This window comes from Boleophthalmus pectinirostris, unplaced genomic scaffold (genome assembly GCF_026225935.1).
Source record: "Boleophthalmus pectinirostris isolate CB_2022bp ecotype Guang Dong unplaced genomic scaffold, ASM2622593v1 HiC_scaffold_5, whole genome shotgun sequence".
NCBI classification, from domain to species: Eukaryota; Metazoa; Chordata; class Actinopteri; order Gobiiformes; family Gobiidae; genus Boleophthalmus; species Boleophthalmus pectinirostris.
In genome coordinates this window covers 36,956,907-36,983,146 of record NW_026571404.1, presented here as the reverse complement: position 1 = coordinate 36,983,146, position 26,240 = coordinate 36,956,907, and the positions used below count along the sequence as shown (strand labels likewise).

Below are 26,240 nucleotides of genomic sequence, written 5' to 3'. Positions count from 1 at the left end.
GGCCAGATATGGAACCATATGCAGGGCTCTAATCTAGAGAATCTAGAGAATCTAGAGAATTTTGGACCACTCTACTAAGGACACAACAACAGAACCAGTCGTCTGACCTTCATGTTGGGAGACTGCTGCTCTAACCACTGAGCCCCCAATGTTTGTGTTTCTTGCACTGCTCCTTCAGATATGATTTAGTTTGTCTCATTTCTTTGTCTGCACCAGATTCAGTGCATTATTTAATATTTTCTCCTTCACATTACAACTTCTTCTTCTGTCTGGTAATAGCTCTGTAACAGTTTGCTTGTTATCTGTTTGTCTCTGTTGTGTCAGGAGTTGGTCTGGTTCGGTGCACTGTAAACCGACAATTAGGCTGCATTCAGACTGCAGCCTGAAGTGACCCAAATCTGATTTTTTGGCTTCTATGTGACCTGTATCCGATCTTTTAATGACAGTCTGAACGACACAGATCCGAATTTTTCAAATGTGACCCAGGACACTTGGATATGTGCTCCTGAATCCGATACATATCTGATCTTTTGACATGCGACTTCAGTCTGAACGGACAAAGCGCATCCATCCGACCTACACGTCATTAACAAGCGACAAACGTCACTATTCTGCGCTGAAGCAGGCGGAAACCAGAACTGTAAAATCGCCAGGTGCTCAATGCTCGCGACCATATTTGGACAACTTCCATAAACACAGAGCACGCTCGCTGCGGTTGATGCATGGGGTTGACGTCGTCGTGTCTCCAGTGTGCATGCGGGACACTTTCGGGCCGTTTACCGTTCACACTGAAGTCACAGACAAGTCGCATTTAATTGGAAATGTGAACGACCTCGCAAAAACATCGGATTTCTTTAAAAAAATCGGAATTGAGCATTAAACCCTGCTGTCTGAACGTAGCCTTAGACTTGTGTTTTTGGTTCCTAGTGGGCTCACTTCTTAGGTCTGGTGTGTTAAAGAGTTCAGAGTGAGCTGTGTCTGTGACAATGACTCGTATTAAAGAAGCAGCTTATCAGTAAAGCTCATTAAAGAGTTCAAGACGTGAGCTTCTTACCTGTTAGTACTTCAGGTCATTACAATATTATAAATCAGACATTGTCTCAAAAGTTACTCTTAATTGAGTACAGTTTGCTACTTTTCCCAAATACTCTCACTTGAGTAATTTTATGGACCACTACTTTGTACTTCTACTTAGTAATATTACTGAAGTAACACTGCTCTTACTTAAGTACTCTCCCTTCTCTGTGAATACTTGTCTATAAAAAGACTTACAGAGCGAGAACTACTCACAAATACATTCTTGCCACGACCTGTGTGATACCAAACCCCTCATCTTCTGCCTTCTGTTCAGATAAGGGCTGCTTTGTTACTGCTTTTGTACACACTTGAGATGAGTTGGTTCCTTTTTTCACATTTCTATGCATTTAGAATATTTCTATGCATTTATAATATATTATTTATTATTTAGAATATATCATTTATAATATATTCCTATATTACACAGAATGGATTCTTGTGAGCTTTAAGTCATGCTGTAATGTTGTTTCCTCCTCAAAAACAAACCTGGAGTTGTGTTTTGTTTCATTCATGTTTGAGTAATCCTTTCATGTTTTACGTCTGTCTCCATCCCCAAAGCTCAAAACTCTGAGTTCCACCTTGTGATGTCATCTCTATCATCTGTAGTGGTAGTTTTCAAGTGAACAGCTCCTTTTACTTTTAGTTCAGTAGAAACTGGCAATTCCAGGGCTGAAATCATCCAAATAATTCAAGCCTGAGGTTCATTTGGTCTTCCAATAATTGATGTTATTAGGTTCTTTTTTCAGTTTGGACTGCTCCCTGCGCTCTTCCTCAGAGTGGCCATGTGATGTTGCTGTGTTGTGCCCCATCAGCTGATTTAAACAGGTTTTGGCACTGTTTTCCTACTGGTGGAGCTAAGACGACAGGTCCATCTGCAGTCTGACTTCCTCAGGACAGTATCCCAGGTGTGTGAGAGTAAAAAAGTCCCATCGTCCTGGTTTATCATCCTGTTGGCACGTTTCCATATTTTGATTGCGTTTCGATTGATTGGAAATGTGCCCACAGGCGTAACATGAAGGTGTATAGATTTAAAAAACACAGTGGAGCCCTTCCTGTATCACCACATGACATCACAAGGTGTAACAAGAACAAAATCTGGTCAATGTACAGTGATGTACAGATCTTCCTCTTCAGATCACTGCAGCTAATAACAAATCAAGGTTTAAAAAAGAAGTGAAGAACTATTTTATAGCCCTTCACAATCAGTGATGAATTCTATTAAGAAATTCCTTTTTTAATGATTTTAATCTTTGTGTAACTTGTTTGTAAGTGTCTTATTTGTTGTTGTTCTGTGTTTTATGTGCTGGTGTCACGGACATCAGCTAATGGGGATCTGAATAAAAACAGTAAACAGTGTTTTCAGTTTGAGAGAAAAACTCATCTTAAATCTGCAGGGTTTGTGTGAATGAAACAAAACACAACTCCAGGTGTGTTTGTGATCAGAAATGTCTGTGATATGGGCTCTTTATTTCTGAAACATCACAAGAACTTCGGTACAGAAGCAAAGTAGGGCACCAAAACGTTATCTGGCATCATGACAGTTTCTTTTTGTAAAATTATTATTACTGTACTACGACGTTTTATTAAAAATTTCATTTTTTAAAAAGGTTAACACTCCCAGTCCCAGTTTTGTTCATGTCTCTTTGTTATTAATCTGTTTCCTGACTAGATCCATATTCTTCACGAGTAAACCACTAAACATATGTTTTTCTTTAACATGACCTTTTATTATGATACTATCATCATTGATAAACTTTGTGCCTTTCTTTCTCATTATTATTAGTTTGTACGACCATAAATGAAAACAAAAAAAAATCCTTACATTCTTTCATTATCATTGTGATTTATTTTGTACGATCATAAACAATAAACTTTTGTGTTTTTATTAACATTATTATTAGTTTGTACAACCGTAAATCAAAAAAAAAAAAATCCTTCCATTCTTCATTCTCATTTTGCTTATTTTGATACAAACATAAACAATAAACTTCTGTGACTTCTTTATCATCATTTTTAGTTAGTACGACCATAATACAGCACAATACAAAAATATCCTCCATTCCACTCAGTGTTACCTAGAACAGAACTCTCCTCTGTGTGATGTTCCACCGTCTGTCCTGCTCACTCTGTTCTCCCGACGTCAACTTCACTGATTATTATTTCTCTTTAAATTCATTAATCTCAGTTCTCCTGAATATCTCAAACTGTATTTAATTCCATTCAGATCCTCTTACAGTTGATGTCACACAGATCAGATATTTTCTGTCACCCCAAGAGTCAAAAAACAAATAGGAAAACAATCTTCTATTATGCACTTTTAAAATACTCTGCAGTCTGTATGTGTGTGTGGTGAAGAGGAGCTGAGTCGAAAGGCGAAGCTCTCGATTTACCGGTCAGTCTTCGTTCCTCCCCTCACCTATGTTCATGAGCTCTGAGTAATGACCGAAAGGACGAGGTCGCAGATACAAGCTGCACAAATGAGTTTCCTCCGCAGGGTGGCTGGGCGCTCCCTTAGAGACAGGGTGAGGAGCTCAGTCACACAGGAGGAGCTCGGAATAGAGCCGCTGCTCCTCCACATTGAGAGGAGCCAGTTGAGGTGGCTTGAGCATCTGTTCCGGATGCCTCCTGGGCGTCTCCCTTGGGAGGTGTTCTGGGCATGTCCCACTGGGAGGAGGCCCCAGGGAAGACCCAGGACACACTGGAGGGACTATGACTGCGTTCAGACTGCAGCCTGAAGTGACCCAAATCCTCTATGTGGCTTCTATGTGACCTGTATCTGATCTTTTAATGACAGTCTGAATGACACAGATCCGATTTTTTCAAATGTGACCCAGGCCACTTGGATATGTGCTCCTGAAACTGATACATATCTGATCTTTTGACATGCGACTTCAGTGTGAACGACCAAAGTGCATTCATCCACCTACACGTTATCAACAAGACACAAACGTCACTATTCTGCGCTGAAGTAGGCGAAAATTGTTAATGAACTCTGTGTCACTAAAGTGAAGCACATCACCACTCACCACTCTTGGCTCCGTCTCCACATCCACACGTTCCTTTCAACAGACGTCGCTGCCGCTGTCCCACAAAACACCACGGCCAAAAACCTCGTCCTTCTCCTTCTCAATCTCCTCCTTAAAACAAGTAAGTTGTTCATGTTCTGGCTCCGGTACGAGAGGAACTTTAAAATCTCCAGGTGCTCAGTGCTGCGTCCATGTTTGGACAACTTCTGTAAACACAGAGACGCTCGCTGCGGTTGACGTCATCGTGTCTCCAGTGCACATGCGGGACACTTTCGGGCCGTTTACTGTTCACACTGGGGATCACATACAAGTCACATTTAATTGGAAATGTGAACGACCTCGCAAAAACATCGGATTTCACAAAAAAATCGGAATTGAGCGTTAAGCCCTGCAGTCTGAACGTAGCCTATGTCTCTCGTCTGGCCTGGGAACGCCTTGGGGTCCCCCCGGAGGAGCTGGAGGACGTGTCTGGGGTGAAGGAAGTCTGGGAGTCCCTGCTTAGACTGCTGCCTGCACGACCCGGCCCCGGATAAGTGGAAGAAAATGGATGGATGGATGGCAGTCTGTATGATGCTCTCAAGTTATTTCAGTGTTATTTTATGTGACAATAACAATAACGGAATTGAACTGAATTGAATTCCCTCATCGATTCGAGCATTAACTTCTGTCCCTTCATTTCAAAATGCTCTGGTTCAATATTTACACAACCTGTTCAATTGTTTTGGATCATTTTGTTGAATTTTGTTGTTCATCTTGTTGTATTTCGTGACAATATTTGAACTCTGCCTTAGTTTTTGTTCAGTTTTGATTTATTATGTGTCTAACAGTCGTGTGAGTGAGTGTGTGTGTGATTGTGATGATTTTGTTGTTTTGTTTTTCCATTGTTTACTTGAATATATTTATCCTCCTGTCTGTCCTCCTGTATCTGTCTTCTGTTGTTGTGACTGTGAGGACCCCCTTGAAAACGAAGATGGTGAAACATCTCAAGGGGCTTATCCTCCAAACAAATACATTCAAATTCAAATACATCATTTTGGAATTTTTGAAACTATCTCATGAACATGAACAGGGTTAATAAGTTTTTTCTTCTTCCCACTCCTTTTTGAGAAATGTGTTTATCTGTTGTTTACAGTGTTGGGAAGGTTACTTTTAAAATGTAATCCCCTACAGATTACAGATTACATACCCCAAAATGTAGTTTGTAATGTAATCCATTAAATTACTTAAAGTGAGTAACGTAATCTGAATACTTTGGATTACTTGATTTGCTGTAGAGAAACAAAGACGAGGATATTGTAACATAAGAAGTTTTGTCTGGTAAAGAAAATAAAAAGCCCAGACTTTACTGAACCAAATTAAAAATATTATTGATAGAAGAAGAGGAGACACGTCCACACAGCAGGATTTAGTCCTGTTTTAGTCCTGATTTAGTCCTGGTTTAGTCCTGGTTTAGACCTGGTTTTAGTCCTGTTTTAGTCCTGTTAAATCCTGTTTTAGTCCTTTTTTTAGTCCTTAAAAAAAGGGGGTATACAGCCCAAAATGTGGAAAACAAGAAAACAGGAAAATATCGCCATGTAATCCATTTATTTCAACAAAGTAACTGTAATCCAATTACCACTCACTGGAACAGTAACTGTAACTGAATACAGTTACTCATCATTTGTACTCTGCTTACGTAACTCCGGTACATGTAATCTGTTACTCCCCAACACTGGTTGTTTATAATGTGTATGTAGTATGTTTATGATGATTGTTTCTGACGAGATCCACTGTCTTCACAAGTAAAACCACGACTCTGAACTAAACACATGCTTTTCTTTAACATGACTTTTTATTTTGAATCATGAACGGTAAACTTGTGTGTCTTCTTTGTCATTATTGTTAGTTTGTATGACCATAAATGAAAAAAAAAACAAAAAACATTCTCATTGTTATTTATTTTGTTACAATCATAAACGATAAACTTCTGGATCTTCTTTAACATTAAACTTTTCCATGACTTTTTCATGACCTTAAGTGAATTTCCCATGACTTTACAGCACCTACATGTGTAGAACTGATCAGACTTTTAGAGCTAAATCTGAAATGTTAACCCTTTCCACTCACCTTATGGTTTGGGATTATAATTTTTGAACGTTCAAAATCCTGTCAGTGCATTTATTTTCATCTCTTTTTGTGAAAGAGATACTAAAATTCCATGACTTTTCCAAAACTTTCATTGAAGTTACAAAATTCTGTGGATTTTCTAGGCTTGAATTAAATTACATTTTCAATTTCCAAGACTTTTCCAGGATTTGCATGACCATGGGAATCCTGCATAATACAGTACAATTAAAAAAAAGAAGAATGAAATTCCCCGGACTTCCCCGGGGAAGACCCAGGACACACTGGAGGGACTATGTCTCTCGTCTGGCCTGGGAACACCTCGGGGTCCCCCAGAGGAGCTGGAGGACGTGTCTGGGGTGAAGGAAGTCTGGGAGTCCCTGCTTAGGCTGCAGCCCCCGCGACCCGGCCCCGGATAAGTGGAAGAAAATGGATGGATGGAAGAATGAAATTGGGTTAAAATTATGTAATTATTATATGTAAGTATTTTTGCTGTATCTAAATATTCGTAAAGTTTCGTGATCAGTGTACAGAAGTAACCATCATTTTGGAATTTTTGAAACTATGTCACGAACAGGGGTGGGTTAATATAAGTTTTTTTTTTCTTCTTTTAGAGAAATGTGTTTATCTGTTGTTTATAATTTATAATGTGTATGTTGTATGGGCAGTGTTGGGGAGTAACAGATTACATGTACTGGAGTTATGTAATCAGAGTACAAATGATGAGTAACTGTATTCAGTTACAGTTACTGTTTCCAGTGAGTGGTAATTGGATTACAGTTACTTTGTTGAAGTAAATGGATTACACGGCGGGATTTTCCTGTTTTCACATTTCGGGCTATATCCCCCTTTTTTTTTTTTTTTTTTTTTCGGTAATTCCACTCATTGCCAGACACTAAACCAGGACTAAACCAGGTCTAAACCAGGACTAAAACCAGGACTAAGACCAGGTCTAAACCAGAACTAAACCAGGACTAAAACCAGGACTAAGACCAGGACTAAACCAGGTCTAAAACAGGACCAAAACAGGACTAAATCCTGCTGTGTGGACGTGTCTCCTCTTCTTCTATCAATAATATTTTTATTTGGTTCAGTAAAGTCTGGGCTTTTTATTTTCTTTTATCAGACAAAACATCTTATGTAACGATTTCCTCGTCTTTGCTTCTCTACAGCAAATCAAGTAATCCAAAGTATTCAGATTACGTTACTCACTTTAAGTAATTTAATGGATTATGTTACAAATTACATTTTGGTGTGTGTAATCTGTAATCTGTAGGGGAATACATTTTAAAAGTAACCTTCCCAACACTGGTAGTATGTGAGTGATTTTTGTTTCTCTCTTGGCACAAACTCGAAATAAAAAACGAATCAAATCAAATAAAAAAAATGAGTCTTTGAAGCGAACGGATCCAAAAGACTCGGATCCCGCGGATGGAGCCAAAAGTCCCATCAGCACTCTGGAGTCACATCGGCGCATTGTCAGTAAAAGTGCAGAAAATCCAAGTGCGCATGTAGAACGAGCAGCTGAACAAACTGCCTCCGCTCTTTCCGTGTCTGCGCGTGCTGGCTCCGCGTGCGTGCAGCGGGCCAATAGTCACACGGAGTTACACAAGCGCTTTCAGTTCAGAGCCCTGGCTGCTGCTGCTATTGCTGCTGCTACTTCTGCTGCTCCCGCCCACCGCAGAGAGCTGTGCCGCCGCTGGGAGGACTGGGCAGAGCGAGCCGACCAGTTCCGCCTTCCCTCAGCCCTACGCCGGACGGAGCTTCACGAGGACCTGCGGCTCTGCGTCATGGAGGACGGAGCGCAGCCGGAGGTACGGGAAGGCTCGCCGTGAAGTGCGCGTCCGTACGGGAGCTGGAACCGGAGAGCCGCGCGTCGTCTCTCTCCGGTTCGAGCCAAACTTTGACGCCGTCGCTGCACCGCCCCCTTTCCTCGCGCCCTCTCGCTTCAACGCAAAGTGCACACGCGCACGCGGGCTCAGCGGGGTCCTCGTGATGATGATGAGCCCGTGTTTGTGGCGGGAGCTCGCGCGCTTTACGTGTACGAGCGGGGGACGTGACACCGAGCTCTCTTCGCAACTTTTCGGTGGGTACGTAGTGCGCGTGAGAGTATGTGCGCGTACGTGGAGAGGAAGACACCCGCGCGTACGCATGTAATAAGGCGGTGTGTTACGGGATTATGTCATGTGCGTAATGTTGTTTTGACAATGGTGACGTAGAGCGTGACGTGCCGTAACGATGAGATAAGCAGATCTGCTGTGTGTATGTGTGTGTGTGTGTTTGTGTGTGTGTGTGTATGTGTGTGTCAGGGCGCGTGCACCTCACCCTCACGGACACTGGGGGATTTTTGAGCTGCGCACTAGAGATGTTCCCCGCGCCGCTCCGTACGCACGCGGCGGCTCTGCGCGTGTGTATGTGTGTGTGTTTATGTACGTGTGCATGCGCGCTCCGTGTTTGTTCCCTGTCTGTTTACACACCTGACACGCGCGCTCCGGCCGTGTGGTGTGACGTCATCCCGCCATGAGGCACGCTGTACATTGGTGGTGTAGTAAAGCAGCGTGCGGAGGATGTGCTCTGGAGTACAGGTGCACGTGTTCTGTGTCAGGGCTAAACTCTGATTCACCAGCACCGCACCGTCCACTATTACCTCACCAGTACCAGTACCAGTACCAGAACCTTACACTATTACCTTAACTTACTAGTACTAACAGATTACTAACGTCTAATCATGAGTCAGTACGTCCAGCATCAGGAGCGTACACGTTTCCTTCATAACACTGCACATGTGCACTCCGCAGGACGGCACTGAAGTCTGGGCTGTGTCACACTTTCTGACAGAGGAAAAGGACAGGCTTTTACAAGACTCCTGAGTAATGATCTGCACAATTTTGAAAAAAGCAGCACAACAGAAACAGGATTTTCATTGAACATAAATTGAAGCTTCACAAATGTAAATTAAAGTGTCCCACATGTATCTGAGTGACATTACTATGACCACGCTCAGACTGCAGGGCTTAATGATTGTTTTGTGAAATCTGATTTGTTTGTGAGGTCGTTCACGTTTCAAATTAAATCTGATTTGTAACGCTCCAAAAGTGTCCCACATGCGCACTGCAGGACACGACGACGTCACACACAGCGAGTGTATTCAGTGTTTACGGAAGTCGCCTAAACGCTGGACTTGTCTCCCAAAATACGATTTAGTTCTTGGTAAAATGGACAGGTTACACGTCCATGGCCACTTCATTTATTTGAGTTTTTAGTCTCCGTGTATTTTGCTCGCAGGCTCTTTATTTTTCATTGATATTGGAGCACTCGGACATTTATTTGGCAATCATTTCAAAAAACGTCCAGTTCCGGTAAGATGTCTCCAATTTGGCCTGAATACAGAGATCCCCCAAAATATGAATAAACTCACTAACCTCGCTTTCCCTCCATTGATGAGACTCTGAGCCTGACGTGTAGGTGGATGAATGTGACCTGACCGTTCAGACTGAAGTCGCGTATCAAAAAATCGGATATGTATCAGTTTTAGGAGCACATATCCAAGTGTCCTGGGTCACATTTGAAAAAAATCAGATCTGTGTCGTTCAGACTGTCATTAAAAGATCAGATACAGGAGCGTAGGGGTGAAAAAATCAGATTTGGGTCTCTTCAGACTGGCATCAGAGTCATTAGAGGAAGAACTAATTATTATTATTTTTTTTCCAATGATGAGGACGTATGTGTTTGCATGCTAGTTGGTATTTGGAAAAAACTTGAAAACTCAGTGTTGTGAATAATCAGGATGCTCATAATGCATAAGGTAACTGTTTCACATGGTAAAAATCAGGTAGGCTACAGCGCCTTTAAAGGGACAGTTCAGAATTTTGGACATAGAACCTCATTTCCTAGTGAGCCAGAGTGTTGGAGACGTGTGGAGACACTTTTTGAAATATTCCATCCAGTCCTTGTATTTGCAGAAATCACTGGTGCTAGGCTAGTGCATGTCAATGGCAATAGTTAGCCTAACATTAAAAATAGTCTTACCCACTCCACAAAACACCCAAAGAAAATCTATTATTACACCAGACTGTTCACGTAAATGTTTGTGTTGATAGAATAATGTTTGAAATAAAACTAACCTTGCTTCGCATGAATCGACGCATGTTGAGGGACTATTTTCTCACATATCAGTGCCGAGCTTTCTATCAGGAAGAACAACTCACTGCTGCTGCTCAGACAGAAATCCTTCAAATGCAAGGTTGGTTTTACTTCTACAATAATTTTATCAACACAGACATTCACATGGACAGTCTGGTGTAATAATAGATTTGTTTGGGGTGTTTTGTGGAGTGGGTAAGACTGTTTTTAGTGGCAGGAGAACTATGGCCATAGACATGCACTAGCCTAGCACCAGTGACCTCTGCAAATACAAGGACTGGATGGAATATTTCAAAAAGTGTCTCCACACGTCTCCAACACTCTGGCTCAATAGGAAATGAGGTCCTATGTCAAAAATTCCGGACTGTCCCTTTAAAGTAAATTTAATTGTAAGTATTTTAAGATTATAATTTCTTAAAATGACATTCAGTACTAGGGTGTTAAAATTGAAATGAAAATGAGATATTATTCAATACTAAAACTAGCGTCGAAACTAAAGACTCATTTGAGCAAGTATCGGTACTAAAAGTGTCACATTTCCGGTCCGGAAACCTTTAAAATGATGTTGAGCTGTAACAGAACAAGTATAAGGGCATGTAGATTAGTACACGCACATGGAGCACTGTGGAACCGACCTGGACCACTGAGGATTACACAGATATAAGACCACGTGGGTATATCAAATTCATTATTATTTAATACTGAAAATCACATTCGGCCTTAAGCATCAAGTCTATTTCTCGTAATAGAGTTTGAAATGTTTGTATCCCGTCAACAAAACTCAGCACAATTATTGAATCAAGACTAATAACAAACTACCATGAAATATGAATGCCGTAGAATTGCCGCAGAACTCTTTACTTGTGGATGTGGCTTGTTGCCGTAGTGAATCACAGATCAAAATGTGTCGCCTTTAAACAGGAAGCTGAAACCCATGTACTGAGAGAAGTAGCCTGTTTTCCAGGTTCTGACATTGAGAAGCTATTGTGTTAAGCATGTAATACAAACAATATTGAACGGGACCCAGCCCTACAGACGGTTATGTAATCCCATGACTCTCTCCACCGGCCTACGGAGCGCAGGACAAAACTAGTGCTGCAAAGTTAATCACAATCGAATCAAAAATTGAATTTAAATGGATGCAGTTAGCAAATCACAGAGGCTGCTGTTTTTTTTAAAGAGGGGATATTTTATTTCTATGGGGTCACAACTGCCAACACAAACATTTAGATCACCATGTTACCTTTTTTTTGATGCTTTGAGTTCATGTAACTTATATACTATGCATACTAAATATTATTTTAACCCAATTTCTTTCTTTTTTTTTTTTTTTTTTGTATTTGTATTATAGTCATATAAACTAATGATGATGAAGAATGCAGAGCAGTTTATCGTTTATGATCGTATCAAAATAAGCTGTCGTTTTTTTTTTTTTGATACCAGAATCTTATATGGTTAGTATAAGGAGTTTACAAGAACCAAAAGAGGTCACTAGATTACTCAAACATGCCTGGATGACATCTGAAACCTCATCATGTTTTTGGTGAGGAAACAACATGGTAGCAGGCTTTAAAAAAAAAAAAGTTTGCACTATACCTCCTCTTTAAGTAGTGTTGTAGTACTGGAGACCGGTCTTGGTGTTGAGACTGGCCTCGAGACCGTTTTTTTACAGTCTTGGTCGGACTCGACCACTATTGGACTTGGTCTTGTCTCAGACTCGAGGTCTGACACTCGACGAGCGTGATCATATTTCATTACGGCCGCTGCTGTCGGCAATAAGCTTCTTACCACGCCATGTGGCTGCAGTTTGCTTAATAAAAGTGCACAAATGCATCTGCATTTGTCACGGAGTGTGTTTGGTGAATGTGCAGAAGCTAAATCCCACTGTAAAACCAGTATAAAAAGAATGTAACTTCAGTTAGGAACTTGGAAAATCAGGCTTAAAAATCCTGCCCACTTTCTTTACTTTCTTCACAGTTTTGTGTAAAGTGCCAGTTGAAGTTCTTTTAAAGAAGCGGTTCTCAAACTGTGGATGAGTGTTTCAGTGCTTGGCTTATTTTAGGCCTAAATGAAGATTAATCAGATAAAATGGAGATAGATTTATAAAAAACGTTGATATATATGTGCCAACGTAACTGTAATGTCGAAAATGACAAAGATGGTCTTGATTTGGTCTTGATGGGCCATAGTCTTGGTCTTGTCTCGGTCTCGACCCCCAGAGGTCTTGGTCTTGTCTCGGTCTTGACCCTCAGAGGCTGTGGTCTTGTCCTGGTCTCTGGACCCTGAGGTTTTGGACTGGTCTTGGTCTCGATTAGTGTGGTCTTGACTACAGCACTATTTTTAAATACCATAATTTCCTCCACAAACAACAAAATATCCTTTCTCCTTCTGCATAGAAACACTGCTAACCCTGGAGTTTAGATCTGTGCGAAACGGTCACATTTTTATACAGAGCTTTTCCTCCTTCAAAACTCTCAAAGCTTTTACGCTGTTACAACAAGGAACCACTCACTCATACACACACACACACACACAACAGTGTACGCACACACTGGGGGCGAGGAGGGTTAACGCTGCTCCAACTGAGCTACTGCTGTTCTAAAATGTCATTCTTGTGTTAGTTTGTCAGCTCATTTTTCAGTCTTTTGTCAGTTCTTCTGGACAAAGCCGCAAATATAATCACAATCACAATCATAGTCTGAAAAAAATCCAAAATCAGATCCTTTCCAAAATCGTTCAGCCCTAAATGGAACATATGAAACACTATTGGCAATATCCGCCATGTTTTTTTCAAAAACCACACAATCTCGATCCTTAGACCACTCTCTTGCTTCATTTACTGTTTGCCTTGCTGCCGTGGCAACACATTCAAATAAATGACAGGAAAATGGGTGTGCGGAGTCAAAATGAAAGTTCAGAGCACATTACTCATCTTTGTGTCTAAAAATGCAGAGACTAAAACTCACCCAAACTCATCGCGAGGGACGAGAAAGGGGGCGAGATGGAAAGTTTTTTCTATTTCTGTGACTTTTGTGAGCTTCATGCCGTGTTATAATGTTGTTACCACATCAAAAACATAGCTGGAGTCATGTTTTGTTTCATTCACACATTTATTATTAGTCTGTCTGCGTCTCCAAAGCTCAAAATGCACTGTTCCGTCTGGTGATGTCATGAAGTGGTGGTTAACAGCCACGTTTTACCTTTTGTTCGGTAGAGATTTGCAATTCCAGAGCTGAAATCATCCAAATGATTCTAGTGAAGGCGTATTCTCCTTTGAGTTTGCGTGGAAATAATAATTCTGAATTGAGGTTTACTGGAAAACACACTGAATCATCTTATTTAATTCCACTTAGCATCTGGGGAAGAGTTCTGATTGGACAGGAACACAAACGTATTTACGTGAACCGGAAGAAAACACACACTTCAGCTGCTACCGGATTTTCTGTTATCTCGGTTTGTCGTTATGCCACGGACACAAACATGATCCAAACTTTTTCCGCAGTGAGAATTGTCTGAACTGGAGAATTGTCTCATCACGCTTTACGTCTGTGAGCTGAGGAGGAGAAGGGAAGAGTGTCGGAGAAGGGAGGAAGAAGACAAAGTGAGTGTGAGGCTGCTCTACCACATCCCGCTCTCAAATCCAAAGAGACGTGGATGAAAGTCCGAAGAGAGGACTGGTGGAGCCGGATCGAAGGGATCGTGTCAGAACGGCGACACAGCGAGCATGAACTGAAATACTGACATTATTTTTAAGAAGAATAAACGTGAAACATGATCGAAGAATAGGGCTGGGTATCGTTAAGAAGTGGTTGATATGATACATACCTCGATACAGTGCACTTTCAGTGATACATTTCAAATCGATTCAATGCAGTTCAATAAAAAAAAGGCTAAATCATGACTGTGATACTAAAAGTCTTTGTTAAACCACTTCTTGTGTAAAGTTCATATGAAACACAAACATTTTAATCATTAAAACAGTGAAAATGTGAAATGTGTTGCATAAACAAGTTTCCTTCTTCTAAACAAGCAACAAAACTGTAGCGCTGTTACAAAATAATTTAGCAAAATATACCAAAAAAATACTCTCGGTGATAAAATCTGAATAAACCATGCACTTACTTCGGAATTAATTCTGAATAATCGTTCTCATTAGGAATGAAGTGTTTACATGGTCTTTTAAAAGCACAACTAATTTTTATTCAGAATTTAATTATTTATATTTGGAATCAAAGCTTTCATATAAACGTGGCAAATAGAGCACTTCCTGTATTATCACATGACATCACAAGGTGGAACAGAGTGTTTTCTGTTTGAGAGAAGAACTCAGCCTAAATGTGCAGGATTTGTGTGTTAAACAAAACACGACTCCAGGTCTGTTTGTGATGAGGAATCATTATAACAGAGATCAGAAACGTGTAATATGGGTCCTTTAAAGTCCTGACAGGAACATGTACACTCACTCAAATATCCAGAAAGTTGTACTCAAGTAAGAGTAAGAAATCCTGAAGTAAAAGTATAAACTAAGAAAGAAACTAAAGAAAGTCTACAAGCACGAAAAAGATTAATATCAAGATTAATATGCAAATCAACTTTTTTGGAGCGTTTTACCATATTATATAATATTGTTCTCTCATCAAAAACATGCCTGAAGAGGTTTTAGATGTCATCCATGTATGTTTGAGTAATTTAGTGATCTCTCCTGGGCCCTACACTTTAAAAAAACAGTGCCAAAATTAAGATATAAGATAGAAAATGACTTAAAAGTAGTGAAATGATCTGTCCATGCAGCGAGATTATTTTTACTTGACTAGTCATCGTAAAATAAACTAGACTAGACTAGATTAGAATGAAGCAGTCTGTGGTAAGTGTTCATGGGCTGGAAATAAGTTTATGGATGCTAAGTTTGAGATAAACAGACTTGAGTATTGAGCAAATCTGAATCAATCACTGAATCTAAAAACAAGTGAAGTGTTGCAGGGGAAATCTACGGTAAATGGATTGTAGCTTCTTCTAAACACTTATTGCCTAAATTTAAGATTTTCAGAGTAGGTGGGTCATGGAAAAAATATATGTGACAATTTTTAAGATTATACAACCAATTCAGAACTAGTAAGTAGATAATAAATCTGAAAACAAGATGAATAACCCGATATACATTTTAAAATCTTGGTCAGATTAGAGAAATTTGCAGTGTTTTCAAACCAGAGTCCTGCACTGGGCTCGGGTAAATAGTTACTGAAATGGTGGGTTTTAATATTCTGGAATTTTATGGGCGGGTATGCAGGCGGGTAGTGATTAAACACGGGCGGGTCAGGACTAAATTAGGCCTAAACCAGCACTACACCAGGACTAATCTTGGACCCTGAGCCTGTGGAGCAGGGTGTCCGTAAAGCACGATTGGACGAAGGCTGCGCTCCGTGCAGCGCGGTTCTTCCACCCACATCACCCTACGGTCTACACGGGTGCACCTCCGAGCTCGTCCCAACAGTGAGTCCTGGTTCAGTTCTGGGTTAGTCCTGGGTTAGTCCTGGATTAGTCCTGGGTTAGTCCTGGGTTAGTACTGGGCAGTGTTGGGAAGGTGACTTTTAAAATGTAATCCCCTACAGATTACAGATTACATACCCCAAAATGTAGTTTGTAACGGAATCCATTAAGTTACTTAAGGTGAGTAATGTAATCTGAATACTTTGGATTACTTGATTTGCTGTAGAGAAGCAAAGACTAGGATATCTTCACAGAAAATATTTTGTCTGCTAAAAGAAAATAAAAACCTGGTTTTAGACCTGGTTCAGTGTCGGACAATGAGTGGAATTACCGAAAAAAAAAAAGAAAAAAAAAGAAGGGATATAGCCCAAAATGTAAAAACAGGAAAATACCTCTGTGTAATCCATTTATTCCAACCAAGTAACTATAATCTAATTACCATTCACTGAAACAGTAACTGTAACTGAATACAGTTACTCATAATTTATACTCTGATTACGTAACTCTGGTACATGTAATCTGTTACTGCCCAACACTGGTCCTGGGTTAGTCCTGGTTTAGTCCTGGGCTAGTCCTGGATTAGTTCTGGATTAGTCCTGGGCTAGTCCTGGATTAGTCCTGGGTTAGTCCTGGATTAGTCCTGGGCTAGTCCTGGATTAGTCCTGGATTAGTCCTGGATTAGTCCTGAGTTAGTCCTGAGTTAGTCCTGGGTTAGTCCTGGATTAGTCCTGGATTAGTCCTGGGTTAGTCCTGGTTTAGTCCTGGATTAGTCCTGGGCTAGTCCTGGATTAGTTCTGGATTAGTCCTGGATTAGTTCTGGATTAGTCCTGGATTAGTTCTGGATTAGTCTTGGATTAGTCCTGGGTTAGTCCTGGGTTAGTCTTGGGTTAGTCCTGAGTTAGTCCTGGTTTAGTCCTGGATTAGTCCTGGGCTAGTCCTGGATTAGTTCTGGATTAGTCCTGAATTAGTTCTGGATTAGTCCTGGATTAGTTCTGGATTAGTCCTGGGTTAGTCCTGGGTTAGTCTTGGGTTAGTCCTGAGTTAGTCCTGGTTTAGTCCTGGATTAGTCCTGGGCTAGTCCTGGATTAGTTCTGGATTAGTCCTGAATTAGTTCTGGATTAGTCCTGGATTAGTTCTGGATTAGTCCTAGTCCTGGATTAGTCCTGGGTTAGTCCTGGATTAGTCCTGGATTAGTCCTGGGTTAGTCCTGGATTAGTCCTGGGTTAGTCTTGGGTTAGTCCATGGCATTTGTGGTGCAAAAGTGCGGCATCTCGATCAGTGTTTCTTTTGCTCAGTAAATAAAGCCTGTGAAAGCGAAACCATTTCATTTCATGATTGTAATTCTTGAAGTCGTAACTTTTCAAATCGTATTCTGATGGACGCTTCAGTTTGGATGCTTTTAATTTGTGTGTGATTCATCACGGGCGCGGGCGGGTGATGGGTGAAATGTTAACGGATCCAGGCGGGTGCAGGTTTAACTTTGATATAAAGACAGGGTAACGGGCGGGTGCGGTGCTGTACTGGGAGGATGCAGGTCTCCAAAAATGGACCCGTGCAGGACTCTAATCCAAACCCTTCTTATATTTAGGTGTAAGATTCTGTCCAATGCTCCAACTACAATCCTACATCACCAAAAACACGAGACAAAACTGTACACAACAACTTCACAAACCTGATGCGATGTGCAGGAGTTTCATTCGCAAAATGTCCCCTGATTTTAAAGACCAGAGTTACTTATTTACTTTATGCATTCTGATTGTTCTAATTATTCACCGTGATGAGTTTGAGTCACAGCTTTCAACAAATAAGTAACGCTTTTTTTCTTTTTGCAGTAATTTGTGTCGGGAGGTCCAGCGGTCATGACCAACACAGGGCAGCTAACACCTCTGAGGATTTATAATGAGAAACTCGATTTGAAGTTTTGGAAGTTTTTGCCCATTTGTGAAGGATGACCTGTACCTGTATCCGTCTGACCATATTCCTACCTGGATTCAATTTGGGAACGTTCCAGATACTGCACTGAATTCACTTGGGAATCATCAAAATGGAGAAGGACTTCACACAGTAGCTTCCTCTCCCTCTTCTCCACATGTTTTTGCACTCACCACTGAGACCTTAAAACTTCAACATAACCCTATGGACCTGCTCGTACGTCTAATCTTCCAGTCTTAACTTTCATAAATGGACCTATCTGTCTGTCAATAGAACTACAAAAGAACTACAAACATGTCCGCCACCACAAAGAGACACCTGGTTCGGGACTTTAACCACTTCATCACCTGTTACCTGTGCCGCGGATACCTGATCAAACCCACCACCGTCACTGAGTGCCTGCACACATGTGAGTACGAACACAGCACTTTTTCACTTTGTCACTCTCACCTTTTTGTTGAAAATCAAACTCTTAAAACGGAACCACGAACGCTCGGACTGATCACAGGTCTGTGTACCGTTTGTTCTTTTCGAATTTCAATTAAGAACGAAAAATAATATGAAGGAAAAAGTTTGTTATTTCATTTTTCCATTTTAGTGTCAGACAAAAAAAAAAACAGATTTCAACCTCTGTTTCCAATATTTAATTTAAAGTTCATTTCAAATAACACCAATCAAAAAACAGTCATCGTGCCTTTTTCAATTTTTATATTTTATTCTGTCTGGTTTATCTGTCTGGTTTATATGAAATTATGCTGCTAGAAGGACCTACCTGAATAACTGACAAACGGGCCCGGCCAAGCAGAAGTAAACAACAAGGCCAAAAATTCAAGTTAATGCATCTGATATAAAAATGTATTGAACAGATACATATGTACTCTAGTTTATGAAACTGTTGACCTTTTTTCTGTACCATCTAAAGTTCCATATGTTTTAAACAGACCATGTATGAAACATGGAACAAAAATTATTTCCCAAATTTCAAAGACCTGCAAATCATGTAAATAAATGGATGTATTTCATCATATCTTGTGTTATTCCATCTTTGAACTGTTGATGAAGGTACAGGATTTTTCAAAAAAAAAAAAGTATTTAAAATGATAAAAATTTGCTTGGAAGGACTGACATATTTTATAGAAATAGTTTCCTTTCATTTTGAAGTAATATTAAAGTTTTTGGAAGAAAAAAGTGACAAATGATGTAAAATCATGCACCTTCTACTTGTTTGTACAATTTTCCCTCCGTTACTTTTCCCTCCGTTACCATGACCTTTCTTAATAAAAAATCTTTTTTTCAACCTAATCTTGTACCATATGGTAGAAAACTATATGAAGCAAATATTCAAACCAGTTTGTTAAGGATATGGAAGTGAGAACCAAGAGTTTCACTGTTTGGATTTTTATTGCCCAAAAAGTGCTGCATATTTCATTCCCTCCGTTACCAACATGAGTTTTTAAATTTTTTGTCAACAACTTGAAAGAATATCACAGGTTTAACTTGACCCTGTTGGAGTGTAACTCTTTCCTACATTCTGATACTTTACTTATTTCAATAGTCCCTCTAGTTTCTGAATAAGAGACATTTGAATGTCAAAAAATCTGCCCGTTTCCCTCCGTTACCACTTGACCAGAACGAAATATGTCCTCTTCTGTTATAGTGTTTACATACAGTCTTAGAAAGTTTCACATTTTTCAAGTATAAGGTGCACTTAAAATCCTTGAATTTTCTCAAAAATGGACAGTGCGCCTTATAATCCGGTGCACCTTATGCATTAATTCTGGTTGTGTTTATTGACCTCGAACTGATTTTATGTGGTACACGCGCTCAAAAATCGGTCAGAATGTTTTAGTACGACTTTGGTAAGATACAAAGCTTGATGGATCCTCCAGCTACTGTAGTCAGGAGCCTTGTGGAGTAAAGGGTGAAGTATAGTTCTGCATCGACTCAATGCACACTGCTTCCGTCGCCTTGTCGCCATTTTTGATTTATTTACACATTAAACACATCATTCCTCAAACTTAAATGATCCACCCACATTCATAATCCACATTCACCAAGACAGGGAGGCAACGGCGGGCGAGTTACACCACGATCTGCCGATGGATCGTGGACGCCTGGACTAAGGATCAGCTTCAAGTGTCGTCCGTTTGTTTTGCTTAATGCGCCTTATAATCCTGTGCACCTTATGTATGAAAATAGACGAGAGAATTCAACATTATTGATATTGCATTGGGTGACCAAGCGTCCATTTTGATCCGGACATGTCCGTATCTTGCGTCCTGTCCGGGGTGTCCGGGTTTTTTTTTTTAAGTGATGCAAATGTCCGGGTTTTCATTAGCGTTCATTGGGGGCATTAAACTGAGCGTCTCTCGTAGTGTCTGTGACTCAGAAGGAGCGAGACACAAACAGTCGGTCAGTCTGCAACATACCGAAACGCAAATGCGCATTTAACAATGACTTGTACAAGAAATTCTCAGTTTTCCGGCCCAGTCAGGACAAGTGGGAGGCCATTGCACAGGTTGCGAGGTGAGAGTACAGTGGTCCCTTGTTTATCGCGGGGGTTACATTCTAAAAATAACCCGCGATAAGGGAAATCGATGAAGTAGTCAATATTTTATGATTATTATATCTGTGTTAAGGCTGTAAAACCCCTCAGCACAAACTTTATAGACTTTTTTCAGACAGGACAGGACAGTTACAATCCTTTTTACATCCTTCTTAAAACTTATTGCTACTGTCGTCCTTTTGTTATTTTCCTCCTTCTTTATGTAACGAACCAAATATTATTTTATTCCGTAATAGAGCCTACAGCGCAGAGTCCCGCACGGGTCCATTTTTGGAGACTCACAGTACAGCACCGCACCCACCAGTACAGGACCACACCTGGCCGTTAACCCGAGATTGTATCAAACTTTTGCGCTGCCTACGCCACGGACTGAACTAAGACTAAACCAGGACTAACCTAGGACTAACCTAAGACTGATTCCAGGACTGTACCAGGACGGGCTTGGAGGTGACCGCAGGAGAAAGAACCGACTCAGCTCCGCACCTCACGGAGGTAAACGCGGCAATTGCCCAATCGCGTTTTGCAGACAAACTGCTCGGCGTTCTCTCTCTTAAGTCCAAGATTAGTCCTGGTTTAGACCTGGTTACTCAGACCTGACCCACCCGTGTGTAAAAAAAAAAAAAAAAAAACAGAAAAAGAAAATCCGCGAAATAGCGAGACCGCGAAAGGTGAACCGCGATATAGCAAGGGGCGAGTGTAGCTCAATGTCGAGGCCCCACCTCCCACCTCCTGTAAGGTATCCAGGTTTTCACAAATGGAAATATGGCCAACTTAATATTGCACCTACAGTAAATGTTGAACTACATGACGAGAAACAGGAAGCAGCGAGGCAATAAACTCCTTTGTTCCGATGACACTGAATTCCCACGCGGCTCGCTAAACAACAGATAAACCAGAGAGAATAAAATATCAAAACTGAAATAGGCACTGAGAAGGTTTTTGATTGGTGTTATTTGAAAGAAACTTTAAATTAAATCATGCACATAGAGATCGAAATCTGTTTTTTTGTTTGACACTAAAATGGAAAAATTTAATAACAAACCATTTTATTGTTGTTTGTGCTTCATTGAATTCAAAAGAACGAATACTACAAGTTCAAATTTGTTTGCCAGTTGGTGAAGTTTTTCCAAATCTTTTTTTTTTTTTTTTCCTGGGCCAAACTAAGCATTTTTTAAAATAATTTTATTTGAAAGCCACATACATTACAACAAAAAGGAACCAAACAACTTACAGGATACAAGACAGACATTACGATTACGAACATTACATACAAATAGTGACAAAGGTGACAGGCTGGTGACAGTGTAGATGTTATGTGTGTGTGTCTGTGTGTGTGCATATGCATGTGTGTGTGCGTGTGTGTGTGTGTCTGTTTACGGGGGGGTAGACAGGCTATTCAAATGATTTACTGCTAACCTGTTTTATTAGTAGTTAATTTGGATATTGAAAATTGCTGATTCCGAGATGCAAAATAACTTCTCTTTGAGAGTGAACCTGAAAATAGAACAAAAATAAAACATTAAATATAAAAACTTGATCTGTTTGTCTACATTCTGTGAACATTTGAGGTTATTAGCTGGTCCTCAAAGGGTTGATCAGGTTTTGGATTCACCCTGTGTGTTTGTGTGTCCGTCCACCTGCGATAATTCTGCCATTTATGGACTGATTGTCTCCAAATTTGGTACGTGGGTCAAGCTCCCTTACTCAATGCCGCAAAAAAAAAAAGTTTGTTGATGATTCGAGGTCATTTGAGGTCACGCAGGTCAATTGAAAGGTCACGGCATTATAAAGGACAGGCAGTTTTGGCAATTTCTGAACCATCTGCGGCCTAAAATATTCACCAAATCGTCACACAAGTTGGCACACACATAACTGGTGTATGGGCTGGGCTCCTCATAATCTGCTTCTGTGGTGATGAACTGCCTGCACCGATGCCACATGGGGGACCACGTTACTATCTCTGATTGCGCTTGTTTCAATAAGAATTGCCAAAATTATTGGTCTGCGAAGTTATGTCAAAGTTTTTGTGTCACCCTGCATATACAGACTATGGTGTACATGTGGGTCTGGTCAAGTGGTAACGGAGGGAAACAGGGGCAGATTTTTGACATTCAAATGTCTCTTATTCAGAAACTAGAGGGACTATTGAAATAAGTAAAGTATCAGAATGTAGGAAAGAGTTACACTCCAACAGGGTCAAGTTAAACCTGTGATATTCTTTCAAGTTCAAGACAAAAAATTTAAAAACTCATGTCGGTAACGGAGGGAATGAAATATGCAGCACTTTTGGGGCAATAAATCCAAACAGTGATAACTCTTGGTTCTCACTTCCATATCCTTAACAAACTGGTTTGAATATTTGCTTCATATAGTTTTCTACCATATGGTACAAGATTAGGTGGAAAAACCTCTTACTTTTTGAGTCATGAGATTTTTTATTAAACTTACCATCCGCCCGCCGGCGGGCGATTTTCCAAAAAAAGAATTTCACTCTGTATTTTCACCTTCATTATTGTTTTCACTACTGGCATGCCATACATCGTTTGAAAGATTAATTTCTCAATAAAACAACCATATCATTCATTTTATGCCGTACAACGAGCCCAAAACGCTATAACTTAAAAATTCACATCATAATCAAAGAATAAAATACGCGTTTCTTACCTTTGAGCCGGTTCTGTCGGTCCAAAACGCGTTCAATCCATGAAAAGTTGTACTCAATAAATCCGTAATAATCCACAGAAAAAGAATATCAAGTTGTTTTTTCCATAAAATAATTCCATGTGGGGAAATAATCCAAAAAACCCTCGTCTGTATGAATCGATGGATATAATGATATGAAAAAAGTTTCTCTTCTCTCCCTTCTTCCACTGCGTTTCTAGCAGGTTTGCTAGCACTGTTGGGTACGCTTGTTTTCCTCACACTCTTAGCTTCAAAATGAGACCCTCCCCGCTGTTGTCGGTGGCGGGGTTTAGGTGGGACAAGCCGCTGAAGAAGCTAACGCACTCACGTACTTCCTGGCTTTACGCACGCGTCATCAGTTTGTTTACGGGAAATCTCTTCAGTCATTGGATCTTCCAGAAAGTGATTGACATATTGTTTTAGCCTATCACCAGAGCTTTCAAACGGTGGGTGGGACATGCAGATTGTATTGGAAACGGACCCTGTGTTTATAAGCGTAAGAGTGAGGGAGACGGAGCAGTGCGGGCGGTGCCATAGAAGGCAGATCTTCCACTTGGAGGACAATTTTGGCTACTTTTAGTTTTTTTTCTTGAGAAAACATGCCTAAAGCTCAGAAGAATTAGTATTATAATAATAACAATGATTATTATTATTATTATTTTGGCACAAATTTGGCAATCTTGTGCCGAATTGTCATTTTGTATACACAAAGACTCACAGCATCAAAACCCTTTGTCCTAGAGATCTGAAATTCTACACAGTTGTTGCCAACAACTTGAACAATGAGTGTAGTGAGTCACAAATGCCTCGCATGAAGTATGACCAAGCTAAGGCCTTTTTTTTCTTTTTTTTTTTTTTTTTTTTTTCAAAGCAAAAAAATACAATTTTTTTTTCAATTTTAATTGACTGTACTGTAGGTTAGGCAGCACTCACAGTCTTCATGTACATATCTACAGAAACTAGAAGGTCTAAGCTTTAAAATGGTGCCTCACACAAGCATGTGGGTTCTAAGGTTTTCTTTTAATAAGCTATGGCACTTGGGTATGTCTTACCATTGTGCACACACCAAAATGAGGCGGGTGGTAACAGGTTAAGAAAGGTCATGGTAACAGAGGGAAAAGTAACGGAGGGAAAATTGTGCAAACAAGTAGAAGCTGCAGGATTTTACATCATTTGTCGCTTTTTTCTTCCGAATACTTTAATATTACTTCAAAATGAAAGGAAACTATTTCTATAAAATATGTCAGTCCTTCCAAGCAAATTTTTATCATTTTAAATACATTTTTTTGGAAAAATCCTGTACCTTCATCAACAGTTCAAAGATGGAATAACACAAGATATGATGAAATACATCCATTTATTTACATGATTTGCAGGTCTTTGGAATTTGTGAAATATTTTTTGTTCCATGTTTCATACATGGTCTGTTTAAAACATATGGAACTTTAGAACCAAAAATGGAACAGAAAAAAGGTCAACAGTTTCATAAACTAGAGTACATATGTATCTGTTCAATACATTTTTATATCAGATGCATGAACTTGAAGTTTTGGCCTTGCTGTTTACTTCTGCTTGCCTGGACTCATGTATACTGCTTAAAAAAAAAAAGTTGGTAGCACTAATGTGATTCTGTGGTTCTGTGTTTGGTGATACTGAAGCTGAAGAATAACTAAAATCCTGATTGTTGTTGTGTGCTTCAGTCTGCAAGAGCTGTATCGTGCAGCACTTCGAGGAGAGCAACGACTGCCCCAAGTGTGGCATCCAGGTTCATGAGACCAACCCCCTGGAGATGCTGAGGTGAGTGTGTGGAGCTGTGGGACTATGATCTCTTTACATCAGAGAGAAAAGAGTGTTTATCATCCTTTACATGCCCTGTATTTCACAAAATGGCCTCTGGTGAGCTTTTAGTCATGTTCTAATGTTGTTACCTGCCCAGAGTTGTGTTTTGTGAATGAAACAAAACACAAGTCCAGGTGTGTTTGTGATGAGGAAACATTAGAGCAGAGATCAGTGATGGACGCGGTGTGAGTAGGAGACATTCCCAGTGCGTTAAGCCAGTTCCATGAATTGAAAATGGTTTCTGGACGGGAGTTGAAACATCTTGATCGTAAAAACAGAGTCCAGATGATCACAGATGAAACCTTCACAATGTTGAAACACTCCTGGAGGAAAGAAGGATTCAACTGCTCTGTTCTGTTTGTTCCAAACCCTTTTCACAAAATCGTGTCCTTTTAATCACATTTTGGCAACGCATTGTTTTTGTGTTTTAATGTATTTGCAGATATTACATTTTTAGATCAGTACTGGAGGACGAAAGGGGAGAGTGAGGAAGAGGAGGAGGGGCGGGGTCTGGAGGACTAAAGGGGACAGTGAAGGAGGAAGAGGAGAGGAGAATCTGGAGGACTAAAGGGGAGAGTGAAGGGCTAGAAGGGGCGGGGTTGGGGGATTGAAGGGGAGAGTGAGGGAGGAGAAAAAGGGTCGGGATCTGGGGGACTAAAAGGGAGAGTGAAAGGGGAAAATGAGGGTGGGGTCTGGAGGACTAAAGGGGAGAGTGAGGGGGGAGAAAAAGGGTCGCGATCTGAGAGACTAAAGGGGAGAGTGAAGGGGGATAAGGAGGGCGGAGTCTGGAGGACTAAATTAGACAGTGAGGGAGGAGGAAAAGGAGGACCAAAGGGGAGAGTGAGGGGGAGAAAAAGTAGCAGGGTCTGGAGGACTAAATGGGGCAGTGAAGGAGAAGCATCTCAAGGACTAAAGGGGAGAGTGAGGGAAGAGAAAAATGGGCAGGGTCTGGAGGACTAAAGGAGAGAGTGAGAGAGGAAGAAAATGGAGTGGGGTCTAGGGAACTAAAGGGGAGAGAGAGGGAGTAGAAAAAAGGGCGGCGTCTGAAGGACTAAAGGAGACGGTGAGGGGGGAGAAAAAGGGTTGGGATCTGAGGGACTAAAGGGGAGAGTGAAGGGGCGGGGTTGGGGGATTGAAGGGGAGAGTGAGGGAGGAGAAAAAGGGTCGGGATCTGGGGGACTAAAAGGGAGAGTGAAAGGGGAAAATGAGAGTGGGGTCTGGAGGACTAAAGTGGACAGTGAAGGAGGAGGAAAAGGAAAAGGAGGACCAAAGGGGAGAGTGATGAAGGAGAACAAGTAGCAGTGTCTGGGGGACTAAATGGGATAGTGAGGGAGAAGAAAAAGCGAGGGGGTCTCAAGGATTAAACGGGAGAGTGAGGGAAGGGG

The 26,240-nt window shown here is 40.7% G+C and overlaps 1 protein-coding gene across 4 annotated transcripts in view; it reads left to right on the top strand.

Annotated features, from left to right (window-relative positions):
- Positions 1 to 7,814: 7,814 nt before the first annotated feature.
- LOC110154515 (polycomb group RING finger protein 5-A) overlaps positions 7,815 to 26,240 on the top strand; it is a 39,242-nt gene continuing 20,816 nt past the window's right edge. For 2 of the 4 annotated variants that reach the window (XM_020918508.2, XM_055163100.1), the window contains exons 1-3: positions 7,815 to 8,020; positions 17,669 to 18,177; positions 24,717 to 24,813. In XM_020918508.2, coding sequence (XP_020774167.1) covers positions 18,063 to 18,177; positions 24,717 to 24,813 — 212 coding nt within the window. In that variant the 5' untranslated portion in view covers positions 7,815 to 8,020; positions 17,669 to 18,062. Of the gene's footprint in view, positions 8,021 to 8,273; positions 8,293 to 10,941; positions 11,020 to 17,668; positions 18,178 to 24,716; positions 24,814 to 26,240 lie in introns of those variants that run through there. The other 2 variants (XM_055163102.1, XM_055163101.1) reach the window with 2 other exon arrangements.